Raw genomic sequence first — 23,794 nt, forward strand, 5'->3', positions numbered from 1 at the left:
CAAGCCTCCACTCATTCAGCAAATGACCTGTCACTACTTGAAACCAGTATTTCTCAGAAAGTCCTTAGTCAAAGATAAATGCACACAGTGTACTCAGAGGACTTTTAAAAAAAGGAGCATTTTTTATTTTCAGGTTTCTAAATACCCTCCACTCCTCCGACACGTACACATTTGGCACCATTATGAACGAAATACTGCTGTATTCAAAAGACTAAATGGGTAAACACACAAACATATTTATGCTTTTCCTGCATATTGTAAATGCAGTTTTATTTCTTCTTCTATCTATGGATCTTGCAGAATTCCACAGTGCCATTTCACTCCATCTTGTTTTATACTATTCCAAGAGGATGCTAAATGGCTGGGTGAGGTGTCAGCACACATAGGATGCTCCAAGGTGCATTACTCTTTTATGATGTTCACTATCCCTTAACTCCATTTTCTCAGTGTTTACTTAAAGCCACTCTGCACTTGAGGAAAAGATGAACCCCAGGAAAATAACAGATGTGTGCAGGAGGAGTTCACTGATGAATACTTTGCAATGTGACCTCACACAGCATCAGACTGACAAGATAGCTGGTTTGGACTTCCCAGTCCAAACTTTCCCATAGGCTTTCCCAGTCTATTCCATACCTAAATGACTGTGATGACAAAAGCATCCTCCTCCACCTGCAGCTGATCAAGAAAGATTGAGCTTTGTCCCCTAAAAAAGAAATTACTGAATTGCATGAATGGCCTCCTGACTTCTGCAGCAAATTTTTAATAATTACATCACATTGTTTGGAAAAAGCTGAGCACATCTCCACAAATACGTTCCTGCTATATTCCAGTATTCTCCATTTTCTGCAGATTTTCTTGTTCTTACACAAACCTCAACTGCTAGTGTCTTGCCTTAACAGACAGGATCTCCACTGGAACCAGCTCTTGCATTCCCCTATGCAACCATGACCTCACATCATTTCAGCAGAAAATTAAACTGTAAGGCATCAGGAAAAAGCACATCAGTGCAAATACAGAAAATTTCTCAGCAACTGAATCCATATCAGAAAACCTCTGAAAAAAGTGCATTTGCCATTTTGAAAACTAAATATAAAATATGTGCTTCTAACTTGGTTTCCTCTTGAAACTGCTGTGCATGCAAAAGAGATCCATACTTTCAGGAAAACAACATATAAAATTCCTTTTACTGAATGGAAGGGAGGAAATATTTTTATTTCTATTTTTACTTCATGAGAGAAGAGATGTAAGCTACAATTCCTTTAAAATTGAAAGGGCAAAATACTGAAGATCCCGAGCCAAACACTTGACATTTACCGAAACCAATATCCTAAGAAATCCTGTATCCCAGGTAACCACTTTTCACAAAAGCTCCTAGAATTACATCACAAATTAAAGAGTTAACATCTCATTTTACCAGGTGCTAGAATTCAGGCTTATAGCTCTTTTCTCCCAGGAAATGAAGTACCTACAGCTGCTTTTCAGCAAAAACTCTGTTAATTACCAAAGAATAAATGAACCCTTATTGTAAGACAGAGTGGCATCTAGCTTCTTTGGCCAAAACAATTATTTGTAACACAATGTTCTTTTAAGAGATCAAACTTAGAGGGAATAATGAAGGTCATAGAGAAAGATGAAGGAACCCCAAGGAAATTCTATTCTTTTATAAATGTCCCATCTGTAAGCAGCACTGCTAAAGAACTTCTTGATTTAATTTGTATAGAGTTCCCTCCAGACTTCTAGAAATTTCAGGTTTAATGATTAAATAATCATTCAGTGTAAAATTTACCAAGATAACAGCACAACTAGGAGATAGCAAAAATATTCTGGCTGAATGAACCACACTGAGTTGAATGAATCAGGCTGTTGAGGTACCCACTGCTGGCATGCTAAATAAAGCTATTCTAATTATAAAGAAATAGAGAACAATAAAAAGCAATAAAAATTGAAAGCTACAAGTGTTGAAAATAAGCAGTGCCACGCTTAGAATACTGTGACAAATGAATTTGAAGGTACTACACTTGGTGTAAACACTTATAAATCAGCGTGGGATTTTTTATACTCTCAGGGGCCTTTCAGTGGGCCAACGTGTAAAGCAAAGGGAAAGTTATTTACAGCTAGCTGAAGCTCTCAAAGTTGCACAGTAGACACAGGCCAGTGTATACATGATTCAAGTCTCTGGTGAATATTTTCCATCTTAGACATGCGCAAAGACAAATCAATAATATGAAGAAACCGAAAAGTCTGGATAATAATGGAATATACAGAATGATCATCACAATATGGGAAAGCTTCAGGAACTGCAAAGAGCCACATGCATAAAAGACAGAAATGCTATTGATTGTAGATCTGAGCATGCTATTGGTGTTGGCCTCCTGATGCCCCCAGTATTAGAGGGACCAGAGTTCATTACTGCTTTATGGTAAAAAAAACTACTTCTTCTATTTGAAACTATTTTCACAGAAACAGTTAGGTTGGAAAAGACCTCTGACATCACCAAGTTCAGCCTCTGACTGGTCACCAACTTGTCGACCAAGTTCCATGTTCCCCCTTTTCTTGAACGCCTCCAGGGATGGTGACTCCACCACCTCCCTGAGCAGCCCGTTCCAGTGTTTAATAAGCCATTCTGTGAAGAAATCTCTCCTGATGTCCAAACAAAACTGTGTCCACTGGCACAGCCTGAGGCCATGTCCTCTTTTCTTGTTGCTAGCTGCCTGGGAGAAGAGGCAGATCCCTTCCTGGCCACAGCCTCCTTCAGGCAGCTGTGAGAGTGATAAGGTCTCCCCTGAGCCCCCTTTTCTCCAGGCTGGACACCCACAGCCCCCTCAGCTCCTCCCTCCCAGGAATTGTGCTCCAGACCCTTCCCCAGCTCCTTTGCCCTTCTCTGGACTCTCTCCAGCACCTGGAGTAGAGAGGGGCCCAACTGCTTAATATCTTAATGCTTAATATCTTGGTGTAGACTGGTAAGCCAGTGCTACAAAGTGTCAGCACAGAAGCTTCATCCATTTTACAGGACTTGGAGCTCATGGGCTCCACTGGTCTCATCTTAATCATGACAAGAGTGGAAAAACACTCTTGAGGAGTCATCTTAGGAACCCCATCCCAATCAGTTTTGTCCCAGAGATGCACAGATGGTCCTTGCCCCTGGCAGTGACCAAGAGGGTCACTGAAACCTCAGGCACCTGAACCAGGTGAGCCTTGGCTCTCTCTGCTCCACTCCCGTGACACATGGGCACTTGAGGCCTTCCCTTGCTGAATTATGGAGAACAGGGAATAGAGCATTCATCAGGAATGCATCACTATCTAAGCAATGAAAATAGTTCTCATATGGATCAAAGATGGAATTTAAACTTCTCAAGTCTCACAGCAATGGACATAAATTATAAAGACATTTCTGCTTTAAACAAAAAGAACAGGATCCATCATGCAGAAGAAAATCTGCCTAAGCAGAAAATGGTTCACTCTGCAAAGTGGCTGCAGGATCTGACACCTCTCTGAATTTGTTGCAGCTTGTGCTGTAACCCACTCCTCCCTCAAGGATGAGGGGTCAGGTATAGAGTCCCTGCAGGTACTGCCAAGGGAAAATAATGTGTGATCTGCAGTAAGGAGGAGGATGTATGGAGACACTGTCAATAGTCACATAGAGTATTGACCAGAGAAAAACACAATAATTTATTGATGATAACAAAACTATCTAAAATAGGCATGAATTCCTACTGTAGCATACCTAGTAAGAAACAGGCTTTTCATATTTTCTTTTATTCTTTCTCAAGAACAGTTAAAAATAAAGTGTTTCTTATTATGCTGTCACCACTGAAAACCTAAGAAAAGGCTCAGTGTAAGAGGGAAGATAAAATAATCAGTGAACTGTGGATAAAATTTTAAGATCTTCCTCATCATATAAACCCATTCATAACTTCTCAGAAAAATATACTTACCTTTGAAAACTAAAAATTTTTTAAATCAGTTATTAAAATGTATAAATATTGCAACAGGTTTCAGTGGGTACAGCAGAAGGGCCCCAGCATATTTTTAAGCCCTCACGAAGTTAAGTGTTTTTAACATAATATACCCATAAGGGTGAAGCCTGGTAATGATTCTGTGACTCTTAAAGAATTAGAGACACCAGATAAAAGCACTGTACAGAGAGCATGGCAGCCTGTGGGACACAGAGAAGGGCAGATGTACCAGAGATAAAGACTTTGCTCCCTTGTGCTGGTGCATCTGTCCCCTCCAGTATCTCTGTTAAAAGAGACACAACAGACAGTTCCCAATACATGTCTGTCTGCCAACCACAGACATGATTCAACTGGAAAACAGAACAGTAGCTCTTCATTGGACACAATCCTCCCCAAAAATAAGAGGACAACACGAAGCCATGCCACTCCCAGTTCATTTTGTGCAGAACATAAAATAAAAACGCAGGTTAAAACCCTCCAAAAGTTATGATGCTAAACATTTGGTGCTAGAGAAGGTGCACATGCACATCCCTAATGGCTGGTAACAAATTGCTCCCATTAATGCAGCCAGCCCAGGGTTACATTATTGCTTTCCATTAAGCCACTTACGTACGCTGTGCCCACCTGCACCACTGTGCAATTTCACAGCCCAGTCATTAAAGTGCGCTGGTTTTACCCTCAGGAAGGAAGGACAGTGGTAGTTTTAACTCTGCAGTCACGAAACCAACACCAGGAAGAAAAACAGAGAAGTTTCACAAAAAGAAGTATTTGTTAAAAATGGCAGGTTGGGAAGTAAACACAGAGCTCCTGCTGGTAGCACTTGTATGATAAATGCACTAAGAAACCCAGTGGTTGGGTGTGATTGCAACCAGTCTATAAATAGAGACAGTTCCAATTGCTCATATAAATAATGCCTTTGCAAATGATCCCTCTGTTGTGTGTTTTGATTAAAGAGCCCTGCATGAGAAGTGTCAAATGAATAGAAATGCCCCTGAAATTTGCTTCCTCTCTTGGACAATACAACCACTTGTGAACTCAGCCTCCACCCAGCTGAGCACCTCCTTTCTCATTGAAATTGATGGGGCATATTTAGTGCTTGTAAAAAATAAGGCCTAGTCTGCAATACAAAGGTCTAAAAATGCATTATAGAAAAGGCAACTCATGATCAGTCAATTATAACTTTTGGTGTAAAGGGTTTTTTTTCTATTTAATAATTCAATCCTAATGCAAAGGTTTTAATGATAAATTTTAAAGCTATTTTGTCACATATACAGTTCTTAAACTAAAAGTCACCCATCATTGAAACTGATTTTGCTTCAGCTTTGAAAATGTCACAGATATTGAAAAAACTTCCTCCAGCTCCAAATAAGAATGACATTATGGTCAGAGTTGAACCACAATATAGTGCATCCTAAGAATTATTTGCCAGAAATTTATGGATATGCCAGAGTTATGGGTATTATTGGCATTTTTCAGTAATCAAAATTACGTAAGTCCAGTTACCTAAATAATCATAGAATCATTAAGGTTGGAAAAGGCCTCCAAGACCAACAAGTCAAACCTTTGACCTAAAACCACCATACCCACTAAACATATCAGTGTCCCACATCAATTCATTCTTTACAGGGACTCCATCACTTCCCTGGGCAGCCTCTTCCAAGGCTTCACCATTCTTTAGGTGAATCTATTTTTCCCAAGATCCAAGGTATAACTCCCCTGGTGCAACTGAAGGTAATTTCTCCTCATCATTTGTCACCTGGGAGAAGACATTGACCCCCACCTGGCCACAGCCTCCTTTCAGGCAGTTGTAGAACCAACAAGGTCTCCCCTGAGCTCCCTTTTCTCCAGGCTGAACACCCCCAGCTCCCTCAGCTGCTCCTTGCAGGGCTTGTGCTCCAGACCCTTCCCCAGCTGGACTGCCCTTCCCTGGACTCCCTCCAGCACCTCCATGTCTTTCTTGTAGTGAGGGGCCCAAAACTGAACACTTTGTTGTAGTGAGGGGCACAAAACTTTCCAGTGCCAAGTATAGGAGAAAAGAGTTTTTTAATAGAATGAAAACATTCTGTACCTTGATAAATGTTACTTTTTTGTTTTGTGAAAAGTCAGCACACTCTTGAAAAATTTGCAATTCAAACCAAGCATTTCAAACAAGTGTCAGTGCACTATATCACAATTTCAATTGTTTTCTCCCTCAACTTATTTGATCACCAAAATAAAAAATAAAATGGGAAAAATTATTTAAAGAATAATTTGGGAAATCATCATCACAATAACTGACAAAGAAAGCTAGTTGGCATCCCTGGGACTTTGTCTGCAAAAGGTCTACTCAGAAAGAAAACATGTAAGAAATTCTACTTAGAAAGTCAGAATACATAAATGAATGATAGTATGTGACAAAATGGCTTATGGATTTTAGGCAAGGATAGCAAATATGGTTACTTAGTGGGTTGCATCTACTGTCACACATTTTTTCCAAATTAATACTGTCTTAAACAAAATCATGAACATCATGTTCCACTCAAAGCATCTCTCTACACCAACAGTTACACACTATATTTTTACCTGGTTTAAAAAGCTGGAAAACATAAACCATAAGGTTGTGTGCCATTCAATTAATTGCTTTATATGTAAATTTCTCGGGACAGCTTTTTGTTCTACATTTTGTTCTACATTAGGTGACAGTAGTATTCCATTGTCGTGGGGGCCAGAGCATCTACAGGAATTAAATTATTCCTGTTGCTTTTAACTTTACATCTACATTTTCTTGAGCATTCCACAGTCAAGTTCTGTGCAGAAGGTTTTAAGGAACTGGCTCAGAGTCAGGTGTGAGGAGCTGCAGATCAGCAGGTACAGAGCGTTAGCATGGAGATACACATAGCTAACACCTGTGTGAGACTGCAGCAAAGCAGCCTCTCATGGCAGGCAGTCTTTGTCTCCTTTATGCAGCACAGCTTCTGTATCATCACATGTCTCAATCTTCCCTCCCTTCCAGGGCAGGTTTTCTGCAGAGATGGGATGTGCACAGTGCAGGCAGTGAGGGTGTCTCACCCAACCAGCTCTGCTGCTGGGCACTTGGTGGTAGGCGTACCACAAAGGATCTGAATCCCACTTAATTGTTCTTTTTGACTGCGTCAAGCACAGGCTTCCTACTCCTCTCTCCCAGGCCTTGCTAACCCAGTGTATCAGCTATTGTCACACTGTGCTGCTCCTGCCTCTGCTTTGCTACTGTGACAGCTGCGTGACCGCAGCTCTCCAACAGTACTTTAGTATTTTTTGCAGGTGGACTGTGTTTCTTGGACTGACCCATAAGAACTGTTCCACTTTCCCTTCCTCATCCTTGCAACAGACCAGTTTCCTGGATGGCATATTAAAGAAGCCAACTGTGCAGGTCTAACAAGCCCCACACATATTGGGATGAGCAATGGAGCACTCCATCCTTGTTCTTCCTACACGGTTTGACTTGCACAGCCAAGAAATTCAATTAACAAAACGTACAGTCTTCACCAACATGCAATAACATATTCATGTCATTGGGCACTACTGAACCACAATGACAATTTAGATTCTCTGCTGTAATTACTCACGAACAAACTGATCCCAGGAGCACACCTCAAGAAGATCTTTTAGATTAGGATCTCATCTTTTCCAGTGTAATTATGCCACACAGTAGGCGTAAGTATTTCTCTTTTTCCTTCTTAGCTATTTCTCATTTGAAACATTCCTTCACTAACCATGAGAAAATATGATTAATTCTGTGATATGTCAAAAAATCCTACAGAACAGTAGTTAAAACATTTTATAGGGAGACATTTTGCTATGTTTTTTATAAATACATACACACACATTTTTGTCTGCTGTTGGCTGATTCTTTGACTTCATCTATTTGAGCCTAAACCTCAAAGTTGTGATGGCTGGCATTCCCCAGGAACTAATTCCCAAATGGACAGCATAAATGAGGTATTTTTTTCAAATAAAGAATAAGATTAGTGCTTATTTTCTCAGTAAGGAAAATGCCTGAAAAAATTAAATTGTGTCCTACGAAACCATCCTTGATATTAGTATATTACTATGATGATATATTGCTACATGTAATATATTGTTATGATGGGATAGACCAAAAAAATGAACAAAAGAGTACGTGTACCCAGCTGTGGACCTAAGAGAATAGGGGTGAAAGTAGTCCCCAAATCAATGCTACCCAAAAAAAAAAAGCCTCTTCCTCTTGCTCACTGGCAAGGATATAAGAGACTTGAAAGTAATTATTATTTAGGACTTCTCCCTTTCAGTGTTCCAAGTCCCCAGCTCAGAGAGCACAGTTTTGCTACAGTACTGCTCCAATCAGAAGCTGTATTTCCAAAGCTCAGACTGTGACAGCAGGAGAGAAAAGGCTGACAAGTGGGCCTTGAATTTGTGCCTTAAAAGATGCACTCATCACTTACTAGATGCATGCAAAACAATGTAAAGGATAGAAGCTCCCAATTTTGTTGCAGTGTGTAGATGATGTTCAGAGTGAAAGATGGTTTTCAAAGACTGACTGAAGCTTTGAGTTTAGGCTGATGGGGTTTCCTCCTCTGTGACTGGTTATTTGAAAGTGAATCTCCACATTTTCATTATTTTCTTGTGTATCTAGAGGGGAAAGAGCTAGTGTTTCCATGCAATCTCAGGTTTAAGAAAACTAAACAAGGCTTTACCATTTCCATTTAATATTTCCTCTGACAAGTTCATTTTTCTTTATTTTCTCAATGAGAACTCTTTCCTATTCTATGTAATAAATATATACAATTTTCCTCATGAATGGATTGTGGCATTGTAGCAAAGAAAAATTGTAGCAATTTTTCATTCTGGCATGCTCATTATAATTCTTCACAATAATTGTGAAGACACCACAAATCCATCTTTTTCACTTTCACACAAAACTGTTATTAGAACAAGAAAAGAAATTATTCACCTTAGCCCCTTAAGGATGCATTCACATTAATAGAACAAATACTGTAATTCCATTTTGAACAACTTGCTATGTAAAACATGCGTTGTCTTACTCATCTTTTATCCTTCAGAATAAATCTTCTGTAGCATGAAGGTCAAACCACATGAAGTCACAGATGGAATGGAATTGTTTTGGAAAACTGGTAAGCAGATACAACAGCCTACAGATTCATGCTCTATCAGTTACCGTGGAGGGACCATATCTCCCTAATCTAACACAAGTGTGGAAGAACAATATAGCACAGCAGCCAAAGAAGAGATCATCATAGACACAGATACTGAAATATTTTAGAGAAAAAAGATCAGAACTAATTAATAATGACTATCAATACACATCTGCTCTAAATTTATTTTTAAATCCTTCCTCTTTCCTTCAGCAACATGGATACATTCTCACTCAAAAAAACCCCCCCATTACTTTATTTGTTTCAAAATCATGAGTTATGAGCATCCTGATAAAAGCATTGGAAGATTATTCACTTCTCTGATCATGTGTTATTGGGATTTCTGAGATTATCAATAATGAAAGCAAACTTAGAAGCAGGTTAGAACTGAAAACACAGTATGACTGTTGAGGTTTAAGAATTTAGTGCTCCAACTGAGACTCTCCAAACCAATGTGGCAGTCACTCATTTCTCTTCCCCCTGCAGCAGGCTAAAGAGGAGAACTGGAGCAAAAAAGATCATGGGTTGAGAGTAGAGCAATTTACTGGAAAGAGAAAAAAGATAAGGAAAGAACAGTAACAGGAACAATATTAATAAAAAGTGTCTAAAAAAGAGGGAGTGAATCACATGCCAAAAGTGCTCAGCATGGAGCTCAACTTGACCACAGTTGCCCTGACCATTGCCTTCGGCTCCAAATCCAAGTGCTCCCTCCAGCTCAGAACCGGCATTATACGACCACTCTCCCTGGCTCAGAACTGGCCTTATCCAACCATTGCATCCAGCTCAGAACTGGCATTACCCAAATGCTCCCTCCAGCTCAGAACCGGCATTATACGACCACTCTCCCTGGCTCAGGACCGGCATTATCCAGCCATTGCATCCAGCTCAGAACTGGCACTATCCAAGCGCTCCCTCCAGCTCAGAACCAGAATTATCCAAGCACTCCCTCTGGCTCAGAACCAGCATTATCCAACCATTGCCTCCAGCTCAGAACCAGCATTATTCAACTGCTACCTCTGTCTGAGAACCAGTGTTATCCAACTGCTCCCTCCGGCTCAGAACCAGCATTATCCAACTGCTCCTTCCAGATCAGAACCGCATTATCAACCATTCCCTCAAGCTCAGAACCAGCATCATCCAACCCCTCTCTCTGGCTCAGAACTGGCATTATCCAAGCACTTCCTCCATGTCAGAACAGATCCACCACACCGCTGCCTCCCCCACACTCACTCACCCGGGCCAGGCTCCAGTCCAGTCCTTGGCATGGTCCCAAGCAGGACCATTCCCAAACAGTGCTATGGATGAGGCCACACTGCTGGCTGCAGGTAGGGCTGATGTACAAACACACCTTCCCATACCCATCTTAGGTACCAGTTACATACAAAAATGAATTTAGAAGTATTGGTCAATCAGTCTGACAACTTGATACCTTGCTAGGTTGTCTGAGCTCTTCCTCAAACAGGCTGGGCAACAGTGCCTAAAGACAAACTTGATTTGTATTTCAACACCAATCTCTGGTTTATGTTTCATATGTCTGAAACAAGACCAGCCTAAATAGCTGAAAAAACTGCAATGATTAATTTTATTGATACAAAACCACGCTCATAATGCTTTCCAAAGGTTATACTAAGACAGCAGGAAAAACTACAATTTCCCATAAAGAGGGATACACAGTAATTTGTGAACTCAAAACACAACTCCCCTATTTTCTAAAGAAACAGTTGCTATCTAGCTTTACCAACTTGTGCAATTTAAAAATGATTACTCTGCACATTTTATCAGTTTATAAAGGCAGTCAAGAAATATGTGGTTGCAAGGACATCTAAACAAACACAGAAATACAGTTGAAACTTCAATAAATCATCTAAACCATCTAAATCATCTATGCAGTGCTACAGTATGAATAACACCTCTATTCCTTCAAGAAAAGGTGTTACCTTTCTTTAAAACTTCTGAGATAACACAACATTCCAGTGCAGTTTAGTCCATTGCTTTACTAAGTATTTAGTCCAAGAGTTTTCCTCAAGATATAGCGTAAATATTTGTGTGTGTAAAAACTAGGCCAATCGTTTTTTGTTTACTTCCTTCATTCCCTGCCACCTCCTTGGGACAAATATTGAGAGCCCTCTCTATAGCAACCTATCACAGCGCACAAGGCTTATGTACTTATTCCCACATCTCACTCTTCCCCTTTCCTTGCCTTTTTCCTCCCTTCCTCCACCACCTCAAACTTTGCCCTGTAGTATGCATTCACGAAATCTCTTCTTCTTTTATTAAGTCTTAATGGCAAAAACAGCTTAAACATAGCTGTATCTAAAACCTGGCATCACATTGATTTGCAACAGTTTGCCTATTTCTGTAACTCAGCTCCATCAATGGGCTCTGAAAAATTCATTTTCAAGCTCTGCTCATCATACATACAAGAAATCACTTTGATACAACCTGCTAGAATCTATGCTTCAGGTTTTGTTGTTTTAAAAGAAGAACAAATGAAAGTTGAATATGTACCACTTTAAAACACCCTGAATTAATGCAGATAGCCTAAATTTTGTTTTCTTTTGAACAAGAATACTACTGTCCAACTATACACTGTAGTATAGAAGAGTTTTTGTGTACATCCAATGCAATTGAGAGAAGAAAAAGTTTCATGGGCAGAATCTGTCACTAGAACAGCCAAAAAAACTGAACCTGGAAGGAGGCAGAAGAGCTTCTAAGCACACAGGCTCTTCTTCAAATCTGCATAAAAAGCAACAAATCTTAAGGTAACAAGAAGACAGGAACAAACACTCCCCAGTTTAACATCATGATGTTATTTATCAAATGTTCTGAATGAAAACAGTGGTTAGGAGTGGAGGCAAGTGTTCACGTTCTTTAGGCATCTCTAGGCCTATGTTAACACTTCATTTTTCTACAGGAACTTTTCTCAAATTTCCAGAAAGCATAAGAGGAAATGAGCAAATTAAACTCCTGCTTCTGTGACTGTCTCATTTGCAGAGGAAGTGCACAGCAAATAGTCTATGCAAGAAGAACTAAAGAAAGGAAGCTGGATCAATTAATTATAGATTGCATGGGAAACAGCCTTTATCACTAACTTTGCACAGACCCAGAAGTGTCGTGGGGCAGATCACTGAGATCAGTTCTTCATTCCCAAGAGCCAGCAGTGCCCTGGCAGCCAGGAGGGCCAAGCATGTCCTGGGGCATCAGGCACAGCAGCACCAGCTGGGCAAGGGAAGGGCTTGTCCTGCTCTGCTGTGCTCTGGGGCAGCCTTACTCCCAGTGCTGGGGGCAGATTTGGGTGCTCAACACAAAGATCTAAAGATCTACATTATTCCAAAGAGGGTCTATGAAGATGGTGAAGGGTCTGAGGGAGAAAGCCAAGGAGTGGATGAGGTCACTTGACTTATTCAGCCTGGAGGAGACTGAGGGGAGACTTCACAGCTCTCTCCAGCTTCCTAACAAGGGGAAGGGGAGGGGCAGCCCCTGATCTCTTCATTCTGGTGACCACTAACAGGATCCAAAGGATCAGCATGAACCTGTGCCAGGGAGGTCTAGGTGGGACATTGGGAAAACTTTCTGCACCCACAGGGTGGTTGGGCACTGGAACAGGTGCCCCAGGGAAATGACCACAGCACCAGATGTGATGGAGTTCAAAAAGCATTTGGACAATGCTCTTGGGCACATGTGGTGACTCCTGGGGTCTCCTGTGCTGGGACAGGAGTTGTGCTTTCCTGCCAGCTTAGGATATTCTATGACGTATGTGCTTTAAGCAGGACCAGGAGCAGACTGAAGCACAGCTTTCTCCCTGATCCAGTGGCTCTAAGGTGCCTGCAGCTCAGTGCACCACACCCTTGCTGTTATTCAGCAAAGGATTTGAGTGTTAAAGTGATGTCAATTGTAAGAAGGACCCTGACAAGGCACAATATGCTTTCTTTACTGTACTCTGTTCATGCAATGTAGATACAGTCTCAAATTCTGACAGCACCTTTTCTTCTGGTTCTCCTCACCATGACAATGGCAGCCTTAGTGCTTAACTGAGTTTTAGTGTTAGATTGCACTGTATGTCAGCTGTGTCCTTGCTTCTCTCAAAAATGTGACATATTGGACATTTGAACTTTGGGATTAACTACACGTGGATAATGAACAAAGGTGAATCCAACATCACTTGAATTCAGTTTGGGGAATATTCATCACTCAGAAGAAGGAGAACCAGTGATTCTTCTTGAAGAACTGGAATTATTGGTTCATCAATAAAGGTCTTCATTCTTCTCTCTTCTGCCACTTGATATGCTTCCACAACACTGCATCCTACCTGAGCATTTCAAAGGGGACTTTACAGTCATTTAATTCCACACCACTATTTTTGGTACAATCCCAGCTTCTGCCTCACTCTATAAAAGGGATTAGCACTTCATTTCAGTGTGCTGCCTTTCTCTGACAATTTTTAATATGCCACAGGAAAGTGGGTGCCAATCTTTTTAAGAAAAACTCAATATAGTTGAGTTGATTGAAAATCACAAGTGAAATATTGTTCCTAGGAACATTTTCTATTCTTGGCTAGCAATGTCGATTTGCTCTTCCTAAATACTAGTTTATATATTTAACCATTTAATTTTTGATATCACCTATGCTCTTCCATAATTTCAGGAAGCAATTAGCCATTCTTTCACTAAAAGAACTCCTATAGTCCTAAATGCAGTAAAATTCACCATGTTACTTAAGTACATTGCCATGCTTCCTGTAGGAATTATTAAATTGAAAAGTAGCAGTGATATATATAAATGCTACTCTGGCCATGACTAATCCAGTCAACACAATGGTTCAGGATACTGCAGACCAAAACTCTCATTTTGTCACTTTCTTCCTAATGGCAACTTACACAAAGAAGAATAATAAATTGTTCTGGCAAACTTGCTCCCAGGTTTCCCCCTGCATGACGCTGCACAGAACCTCCCACATCCTGTCTGAAGGACAAAGGGGTGCCCTTCATGCTCCCCTTTTTTCCCACATCCAAGTCTCTTGATTGCCTCAACCGTTGTTTTCCTTTCTCTTCATCTTAGTGCCACCAGATTTGAAAATAAAAATAAGGATTAACTACTTGCAGCTGTCTCATTGTTCATTCTAGCTCTATAAAGTATTTTTAATCTCCTCTTCTTACTAAACTCCTCTTTTAAGAGTGTGATATCTATTATTCTTTGTGCACAGCCTAGAACAATGGAGTGCATTATTAACCAGCCCATGAGTAGCTGTCACCAGCACTTTAAGTGTATTTTATGTACAGAGCCCACACTGCATATATACACATACATATGAATAAACACACATCAGAGATATCTAATTAGGGAGCTCAATAAATTTTAAGAAGTGGAATTCCAGAACAGCTAATTTATCCTAGCTTATTTCTGCTTTTTTTCCTCTACATACCAACGACAGTTCATTAATACATTCTCAGCATGTTAACAGGAACAGCTGTTAAATAATAAATGCTGGGCTGTATTATTTTCAGTAGGTGCTTCAGCAATTAAGCTCTGGGTGCCTAATTTTTAGCTCAGTTAGGAAAAATAACTATATCTTATGCAACCAAGCAAAATACTAGGCATTACCCAAAGAGTAACAGCAACATCAAAATACCCATTGCAGAGAATTACTGTTCTCCGTGAGGAAGTGTTGGAAACCCAATGCAAATCAACACACCAGAACCTCCTGTATTTCTGCTTTATTTAAACCAATCCATCCTCAGGCAGCACAGCTCCTAGGTCTGTGCAAGAGAAGTAGAGAGAACCTCTGGGCATGACAAAAAGGCACCCTGAAGTCACACACTCCCCGAATCAGCCTGCAATATCATTAATCACATGCAACATGAAACCACATTCTAGAGCTAACTCTCCTAATATTCACCACTAGCTTGGAGAAATATTCACCAGAAGAAAATCTTCAAAAGCAGTCAAGAATCTACAATATTGCACATTTCAAATTTTAAAATAGCTCTTAGCCAAACAGCCTAAAATTAGGAGAAGTTCATATTTGAGGAAAAAAAACCTACATTTCATTTGGTCTGCCTACATAATACATATGGCATTTCCTAAACATGAGAACCAGCTTTGACTACAGAAGGTTCTTAAGATACCAAGCAGAAAAAAACCCAAACCCAACAGCTACTATCTAGCTTTTCCCCTTGCGAAGTGTCTTGATTGTCTTAATCTACAGACAACTGTTCAATTAAAAACAAAGGATTCAAAAACATGGTTATGACTGCAAACATCCCTGAGAAATGTTTATATTATCAGCATAGTCTGATTTATGTATTTAATTTTATATTTTAACAATAAATTTTCTAAAATGTACTCTACTTCTCTGACAGTCATTTATCATTTAAGAAGATAAGTAAGAACTATCACCTTCCACAGGCTTGTTTGAAAAAATAGAAATTTTAACTATTAAAGCTACCACAAACTTAATGAAATAGTACACATAGTGGACTGCAGCATTTCCTTGTTCTAGTTTGAAATGTATTCACATGATTTACATCTGATTTACTACACCACCTGACTCATTATTCTGAATAAGATAACTGTTCTATCTCTCACAACAAGACCAAAATACATGAAATATGAATTCCCCACAGAAATTATTTCCCCAATAGTTGCACAAAAATTTCAGACTTATAGCATGCTTTTAGTTTCCTTTTAAAAATAAATGTTAATTTAATATTAAATAAACATTAAGAATAACCGATTGGGGGCTTTTTGTGTGGAAGTATTAGCTTTTCAAACAATCAAACTCTCTGAATGCAAAAGCTTATCACACATCTGTTAGAAGGACTGCATTCATTACTGTCAGCTATCAATCAGTCACAGCAGAACTCTCCTTAAAACATGAAATGTGATTTGCATAGAGGCCTGCTCACTGTTGCTGAGCACCAGTTAACAAATCATCCCTTTCATTTCAAACTACAGTACCTCATGAAGTATTATCATAACATAAAGCATCAGAATATTTAGAATTAATTACATTTTCTTGCTTTGTGCCCCCTATGTGAAGGTGGTCAGGCACTGGCACAGGTTGGCTGTGGATGTGGATGTCTCATCCATGGAAATGTCCAAGGCCAGGCTGGACAGGCTCTGAGGAACCGGGGATAGTGGAAGGTGTCCCTGCCCATGGCAGGGGGTTGGAACTGGGTGATCTTTGAGGTTCCTTCCAACAAAGACCATTGTGTTATTGTATTATATTGCACCAATATAATGCAAACCTCCTTTGCCATGCACCAATCCTGCAAACCTCCTTTTTCCTCTGCAGTTCCTCAGTAATCCTGAGTATCTTCACAACTATTTTTACATTGACAAGGGACTACCTGATTGAAGTTGTAAATAGCAAAACAAGAAGTCTGGACAGAATTACTGCATTATGAAATATGTTTATTAAAAATGACCTGAAGCTGAAAACAAAGAACATTTTATACTGGATATGGCATACTGAAATGACTAGGAATAGCTCACATCTCCTGCTCTCCTGACTCCTATGAGTCAGCCATGAGTCTCATTACATTTCATGGTGACTTTTATGCCACATTTTCAGATTCATAGTACTTCAAACAAGTAAGATCCAGATTCTGGGGCTCAAAATTCAGAAAAAAAAAAAGCCCTCAAAAATTAAGCCTAAACGACATAACATAGCAGAACAATAAGGAAAGGGCAAGAATATTAATTTTCAATGATACATAATGTGGAGGGCATGTAATGGAAATAAGGTAAGGAGTCCTCTGAGCCAGCAGGACCAAGTTATCTTGAAGAATGCACAAACCAGCACCAGGCAAGGCAGGTGCACACCCAACAGAACCACACAGCACCACCAAGGGAACAGTGCTTCCAGACCCAGTGTGCCAGCTCTGCACAGCACAGCAACACAGCATGCACACAAACCAGCCTGGCTTTGGAAACACAGATTTCCAACACTGCTGAACATTTCTTTATGCATAGCTGATCAGAAAATTGCAGTTTCAGGCTGTCTGTGGGGTAAGCAAGGTAACCCTGCTGACATCCAGATTACATTCAGGTCTTGCTTTCAGCCTTCAGATCTGCTAGAACTGAAATTATTTTCTTTAAGGAGGAGGGGGGGGTTAAAAAAAAGCTTAGGTTGTTAATAAATTCCACAGCAACAAGAAGGGCTTGTGCAAGTTCCGCGACCTGAAACCTTGGCTACATTTTTCAGTGAAGCAGGTAACAATTTAGAGGTCAGCCCAAGTCTGACATCTTTAAAGAACTTTGACAAATGTCATATTACATTTTACAGGACAATCAGTGTCAGCATAGTGTTTCAGCTATTATGTAGACAAATGGAATTTCATTCAGCCTACCTGATGCACGTCTGGTGAATCGGTTTACCGCTGGAGCTGAAAGAAAAAAACATTTTGATTATTTTTGTAGTAGTCTAGCTTGCTTTAAACATAACAATGTTATACTTCATTCCAAGTGTGACGACTACAAACATCAGATAAGCATTATTTTTGTATGTTTTTAAGAACCCATTCACATTCACTTTAAGTAGCTTTGCAGGAGATGGTACATAGTAACTAAAAAGCTTTGGAGACCATTTTCAGCTTTCTAGGAGTTACTGTTACTTACTGCTGTTCATGAGTGGATCTGAAACATTTAGATCTGCATCTCCATTATTTATGGAGCGCACAGAAATCGGCATCTTGCAAACAATAATGCAAGCAGGGTATGGAAAATAATTTACTTAATTTTTACAAAATATACCTATTGGAAATCAGGCACTAAAGATACTCCTATAGAGAAAAAGATCAATTTGTAATCCCATTAAAAGATCAACTTTTGCTTTGACTAACCTTTAAAACTCCTTAGGTAAGTCAATAACAATGCCAACTCCCACCAGAACCCCAGTGCAAATGTTTTATAGTGCCATCCTGGCACATCTCCAACTGCATGCTGCAAACATTTGCAATCAGGCTCCTGTCTTGTTTCCAACTGGGAGAGACTGCAAAACACAACTTAACACATGGCTTTGCCTCCATTTCATTTCTAGGTTTACCAGCTCCTTCAAGAGTTACTAGAGATAAAATAGATAAATAGTTTTATGTTTTGCCTTCCAAATACAACCTTCAGACTTCTAATTAGTAAAAACCACTGGTCTTGAACTCTACTTTCATGTGATATATTAACTGCTGGAATAAAGAGCAAGAAGAAAATCCGAATGACCTAATTTCAAATGTGGGCAGCAGCCACATTAAAAATGTATGCCCTTACAGTGCTTATTAATATTCAACCTTAAAAACTGTGCTTCATGTTTACACAGAACTGAAAAATGAAACATATTAACCTTTTTATTTTAACCCACTGAATTTTACATGGGAATTATGCATCATGTCTTGAACACCTAAGCCAAAAGATAAAAATTGCTGAGAAAAAAGAAGAGACAGTAACAACAGCCAGAGATGCAAACTGACTTCTTATTCCTTTGGGGACAAAAAACCAGAGCAAAGCTACAATTTCTGAACCACAGCCACAGATGGTTTGTACAAGTACATACAGCAGTGACAGGTCCAAGTGGCAAAAAAACACACTGGGAAACCCAACTACAGAGGTTTGGAGTGCTAGTCACAAGGAAGGAAATAATAAGGTTATTATTTGGTTAATAAGCTGTTACAACCCCCAAACACATATATAGGCAAGCACAAGAGTAACATAACCAGCAAAGTTATTCTGAAACATGAATTCTAGTGCCCCTGAATAATTTTTCTTTAAATAAAAAGACAAAAAATGTAGACACATTTTTATCAAAACAGACAGCATATTTTATGCAACTGCTGTTTTGTAATATGGGGGCTGCTTGATTCCTCAGAACTGTTTATTTTGTCACTACTGTTCTGGGCCAAATTCATTTCAGGACATCAGTCATGACTGTCACCATCAGACGGCTGAGTTGTTTCCTCAAGCAAGAAAATTTGCAGCAGGTCTCAGCAGATGTGTTCATATTAAAAAAAAATTGGAATCTGACATATTTCTAACAAGAAAGCATAAAATAATGTTTTGCTCCCATTCAGAAGCCTTCCCCAAACTCAGGGAGGGCTTTGGCTGTCAGCTCTGTACATAATCTGCAGATATGAAGATTTAACTCCTCTAGACAGCTACCTCAGTACATCAAAAAAAAAAAAAAAAAAAGGAACATGTAGCACAAAACTAAGATAATTTGAAACAAGTTACTGGGATTATCAAAGAAAAAGGTTCTTTTTCAGCTACATAATTCTAAATTCACTCTTTTATTTGGCTACAAGAAGCTTAGTTTATTGTGCAACAGATTTTACAAATTATTTACTGTTAGAAAAAAAAAATAGCAAGAATGTCAGAACCTTGATCAGCAATTATTTTTGAGCTTATGTGAATAATCAGTGTTTCAGCAGCAACCACACAAAGCCTTCCTGCCCAGACTGGGATTTCATGGAGGTCATCCAAATGTGTTACTGGGAGATTTAAAAACAGGGCCCATAGTTCTTTGCTATGGAGCAAGTTGAACTACTCTCTATTTTTCTGGTAGCAAATCACAATATACTTCTGTTGTCCAGAAAGGTGGAAGCATTAGCATACAAGAAAGTCTCAGATAATAATCAGCCCTACAGGAATTTAGGTGTTTTCAGTACAAAGTAGATGAGTGGTCAACCAGGTCATGTCTGGCAGAGCAAGCATAGTTAAGGAGGGCAAAAGAAAGTCGAAAATGCATTTTTCTTGAGGCATAAAACAAATACTAAATTATCTTTCAAACATGTCAGAAGTGGAAATTCTTGTCTCAGAAACAAATGGACAAATCAATGGCAGAAATATTCAATGAGGGATATTAAATGCTCCTCCTGGAGCCACACAGCATCAGGAACAGCAGAGAGATTCCCAGGGAAGAAACACTATTTATTCTGCCTGTGATTACCACCTTCCCTGGGTATTTATTTTTAGCCCCATCCTTACTGAGATCTGAGCCAGGCTGACTCTCAGGTTTGGACTGAGATGACTGTCCTGACTCACACAGCTCAGGTGGAAGTGGCACCCAGAGAGACAGGGATGCCAGGAGGCAGTCTTGGCATCCAGGCTGAATTATGAGGGCAGCTTTGAAATCCCACTCCCAGGACACAGGAACACTGTACTCAAATCCACAGGTGCAAGCCCTGAGCTACACACACACACACAGAAGTGGTGCTCAGCATTGTGATTTCCACCCTGCCGCTGCTCCAGCTCTTCCCAACACTCTGCTCCCCTCTCAGCCATGGGCACACAGAGGCTCTCAGGACTCAGAGCAGGCACAGCAGAGAGCAGCTGGCTCTGGGCTCTGCAGGCTCCCAGGGCTGCTCCCCACAAGGGGAAGCCCAGGCAGCCTCGAGGGAGGGCTGCCCCATCCCAGACACCGGGCCAGATGCAGCAGGGCTGACACAGGCAGCTCACAGCTCTGGAGTTCCTGCAGGAGCAAACGTGGGAAGGGAATGAGGCAATGGCCACGTGGCTACTGAAGGTAGCTCCACAGCAAAAATACACTTATTCCTAAAGGTTATAGTCACATCATGCTGAGGGCTGGTTGTTCAAAACGATTCAATTCAAACAACTTGCTAGAAAAACAACTCAGTAACTCGAGTGCCACACACATCCTCACTAACCTGTGCAAATACAGAAGGAACAAAACTCATGGATTGCAAAACCTCACCCTTGCAAAAGGCAGCATTTTTCCCAATAAAAGGCATATACAGACATACAGGTAAATTCAGAATATGTCCAGTGACATTTAATATTTTTTACAGTATCAGAAAGAGTGCTGCATCACAACAAATAATGTATAGCTGTACACAGAGATTCTTGCTTATAAGCATGACGTCACTTCATTATTGAATGTGACTCTTCATGTTCTACTTTGTTTCAACCAAAATCTATTACAAACCTCACAGGAGAAAATTATCAGGGCGTGGGGTAAGTGTGTATGAGAGAGAAATAACAGAGATCTGTATCCTGATGAACCTTTGATTAAATTACCATTTGAAAGTGCACAAACCTATGTGACATGTTCCAGTAGTTTGATTCTTAGCACTACATAAGAGAGAATTCCACAATCTGTCACTTGTTAGCAACTGAAATTCATGTTTGAAAATCCTTGCTCAGAGAACTGTATGGAAGTACAGCTTCCGAAATATTTTGGCAATACAGATCAAGCAAGTAAATATAAATAATTGGTAAATTATCAAGAGCAGCATAACTTTGTAAGTAGATGAGGAAATTGGAGTCTGTGGGGTGGTTTGTAGAGAATCAAGACTAAGATAATGCTGTGAAAGGATCCTAACTGGGCATGCTCTAGATGGCTAACCTGTTCTGATAGCCTGAGCTGTCTCTTTTTGCAAACTCACAATTTAAATGGTTTTGCTTCAGAAACTGCCAGAGATTCTTGTGCCATTAATGTCACCTGGAATAAAAAGCTAAAGGCATCACAGACATTAGATGTGCAGCCTTGCTAAGAAGTCGGGGACTGTAAGCCTGGGATTCAAGAGGCTGTGCCTATCAGGGGCTGGTAAGGACACGTCTGAGCACTCTCTGACAGCCAGAGCTGTAACCTGGTGCTTCCTGCAGGTCTGCAAACCACAGCAAAGGCACATCCCCAGGTGTGCTGCAGAGAGCAGGGAACCCCAAACCAGGGTGAGCACACCCCACTCCCTGCAGCTGCCCTGGGGGACAGCAGGACACTGCTCACTCCCCTGCCACACTTACAGCAACTCCAGGTGATGCTCTTTTGGAGAAAAACACACAAAGCCAAAATGCCTGCTCACAGTGACAAAGGCTGGCAGGGGATTAGTGATTAATCTTCAGTGTCAGTAAAAATTAGAACACTTTCTACAAGCCTCACTTTGAATTAGCCACTGCAATTTCTTCATATGGCAAAGGACTAAACCCCTTTTAAAAAAAAGAAAAACAAATAAATAAAAAACTCCTCAAAAATTAAACTAAGCTATTACATGTTTAAAATCTTCAATTTAGCACCCATAGCCCCCCAGATCCCATCCTTACTTATAAAGCAGGAATAGTGCTAATGTAGCTTAATGGATAGACAAAGAGAAACATCCACACCATAATGTGTCTTCCTTGTGTGGAAAGTGCAAATGCCCCAGGTGAGCTTAGGAAACAAGTGACATATCCAAATAATTCATTTTTTTCTATTCTTTTGAGGGCAAAACTGTGTTAAAGCTCTCGAGGACACCGCTGAGGTCAGTGGGTCAAACCTAGCCCAAATCTGAACAGGCTGAGAACCTGCTCCCAGCACACTCTCTGATTTCATTCCATTTAATTCTACTGTTTTCAGTAGAGTTATTCTTGATTTACCTATGGTCCTTTCATCATATACATCAAAATCCCAGGCTGAATTTTAACTGATGAGGATCATGGGCAGTATATGTTCCACCTTTTCAGTTCCAAAGCATACCTATTTCTCAAAGGTCTCAACTTTCAGAAAATTTTGAATTACGCTTATTGCAATGTTACGCTAACTTATATTCACTTGTCTTCTTTCACAAAGATTATTAATTAGAATGACCTAATCAGAACAAAGGCAAATCAAATCTAAATGAATGCCTCTCTAAAATACATGCTTTAGTCAGATTCATGTTTTTATGTCCCAAATGGAGTAAATAGAGTTAACTCCCCATTACCCAGTGATAGGCTAGGACACCATGGATAATAACAGTAATTTGGAGCCCTTCTAATTTCCCTCCATCACAGGAAACTTTCATTTTAGTTCAGGATTAATCCAGGTAGAATGATTGTTTCAGAGGCTGAGACCAACACAAGACAATACAGTTATGTTAATGCACCTTCACAAATGTAAGACCTCACAAAATCTCAAGGAAAGCATGACAAACTCACTGACAGTTTGAAGAAATGACTCTGACAAAGGGTTGCCAGGTCTATGGAGAATGGTTCTTGTCTTTTCTCTGTGAAAGGCTATGACAGCTGTGAGGCAAGAGAAGAAGGGATGAGCACAGCAAATACACAGCTATTATCTGGAAGACAAACAGTCCTGGCAGTACAGGAGTTAGAGCACAGCTTTCAAAATATTTGTATTTCAATTTCTGAAAATTTAACAGCAATGGTAATAGTTCAATGATGAAATACATGAGTTATGTTTTATTATTTCCCTCACCAAATAAGTCAGTCTCGGAAGAGGATTTTTTAAAATTATTAAAAGCAAAATGGAAGAACAGCAGCACATAGGTTTGGCCTTAACACAAAGAGAAAAAGTTAAATCACAGCCACAAGTGCTTCCTGTATGTACCAGTCAGCCAAAGAACCTGACAGATTAGACAGCAACACTGACACCAAATTTCCCAATGTACAAATCTTAACATCTCAACAATGTCTGAAGCTCACTCCAAAACTCTGACTAACCTCAGGGAAGAATTCCCACAGTTCCTAAAAGGGCAGGATCTGCACACAGAGGGACCTGGCTCCATCCAAAGAGAGGTGTGCTGCTGGAAGGCATTGCAAGCACACACTTTAGGAAGAAAGGGCTCCCCAAGGAGCTGAGTCTGCTCTGCAGCCAGGGAGACTGAGTGCACACAGACAGGTGCATTCCCATACAGAGCAGAATGCAGGCAGCGAGGCATGAAGGTATCACAGGCTTTCAGTGAATCCTGCAGACTGACTGAGAAGCCAGAGA

At 40.1% G+C, this 23,794-nt stretch overlaps 1 protein-coding gene across 1 annotated transcript in view; it reads right to left on the minus strand.

Annotated features, from left to right (window-relative positions):
* PRKAR2B (protein kinase cAMP-dependent type II regulatory subunit beta) overlaps positions 1-23,794 on the minus strand; it is a 75,429-nt gene that overhangs the window by 27,801 nt on the left and 23,834 nt on the right. The window contains exon 2 of the mRNA XM_074540053.1: positions 17,457-17,492. Within this exon, the coding sequence (XP_074396154.1) occupies positions 17,457-17,492 (36 nt within the window). The remainder of the gene's footprint in view (positions 1-17,456; positions 17,493-23,794) is intronic.

The sequence above is a fragment of the Zonotrichia albicollis genome, chromosome 4 (genome assembly GCF_047830755.1).
Source record: "Zonotrichia albicollis isolate bZonAlb1 chromosome 4, bZonAlb1.hap1, whole genome shotgun sequence".
Lineage (NCBI taxonomy): Eukaryota > Metazoa > Chordata > Aves > Passeriformes > Passerellidae > Zonotrichia > Zonotrichia albicollis.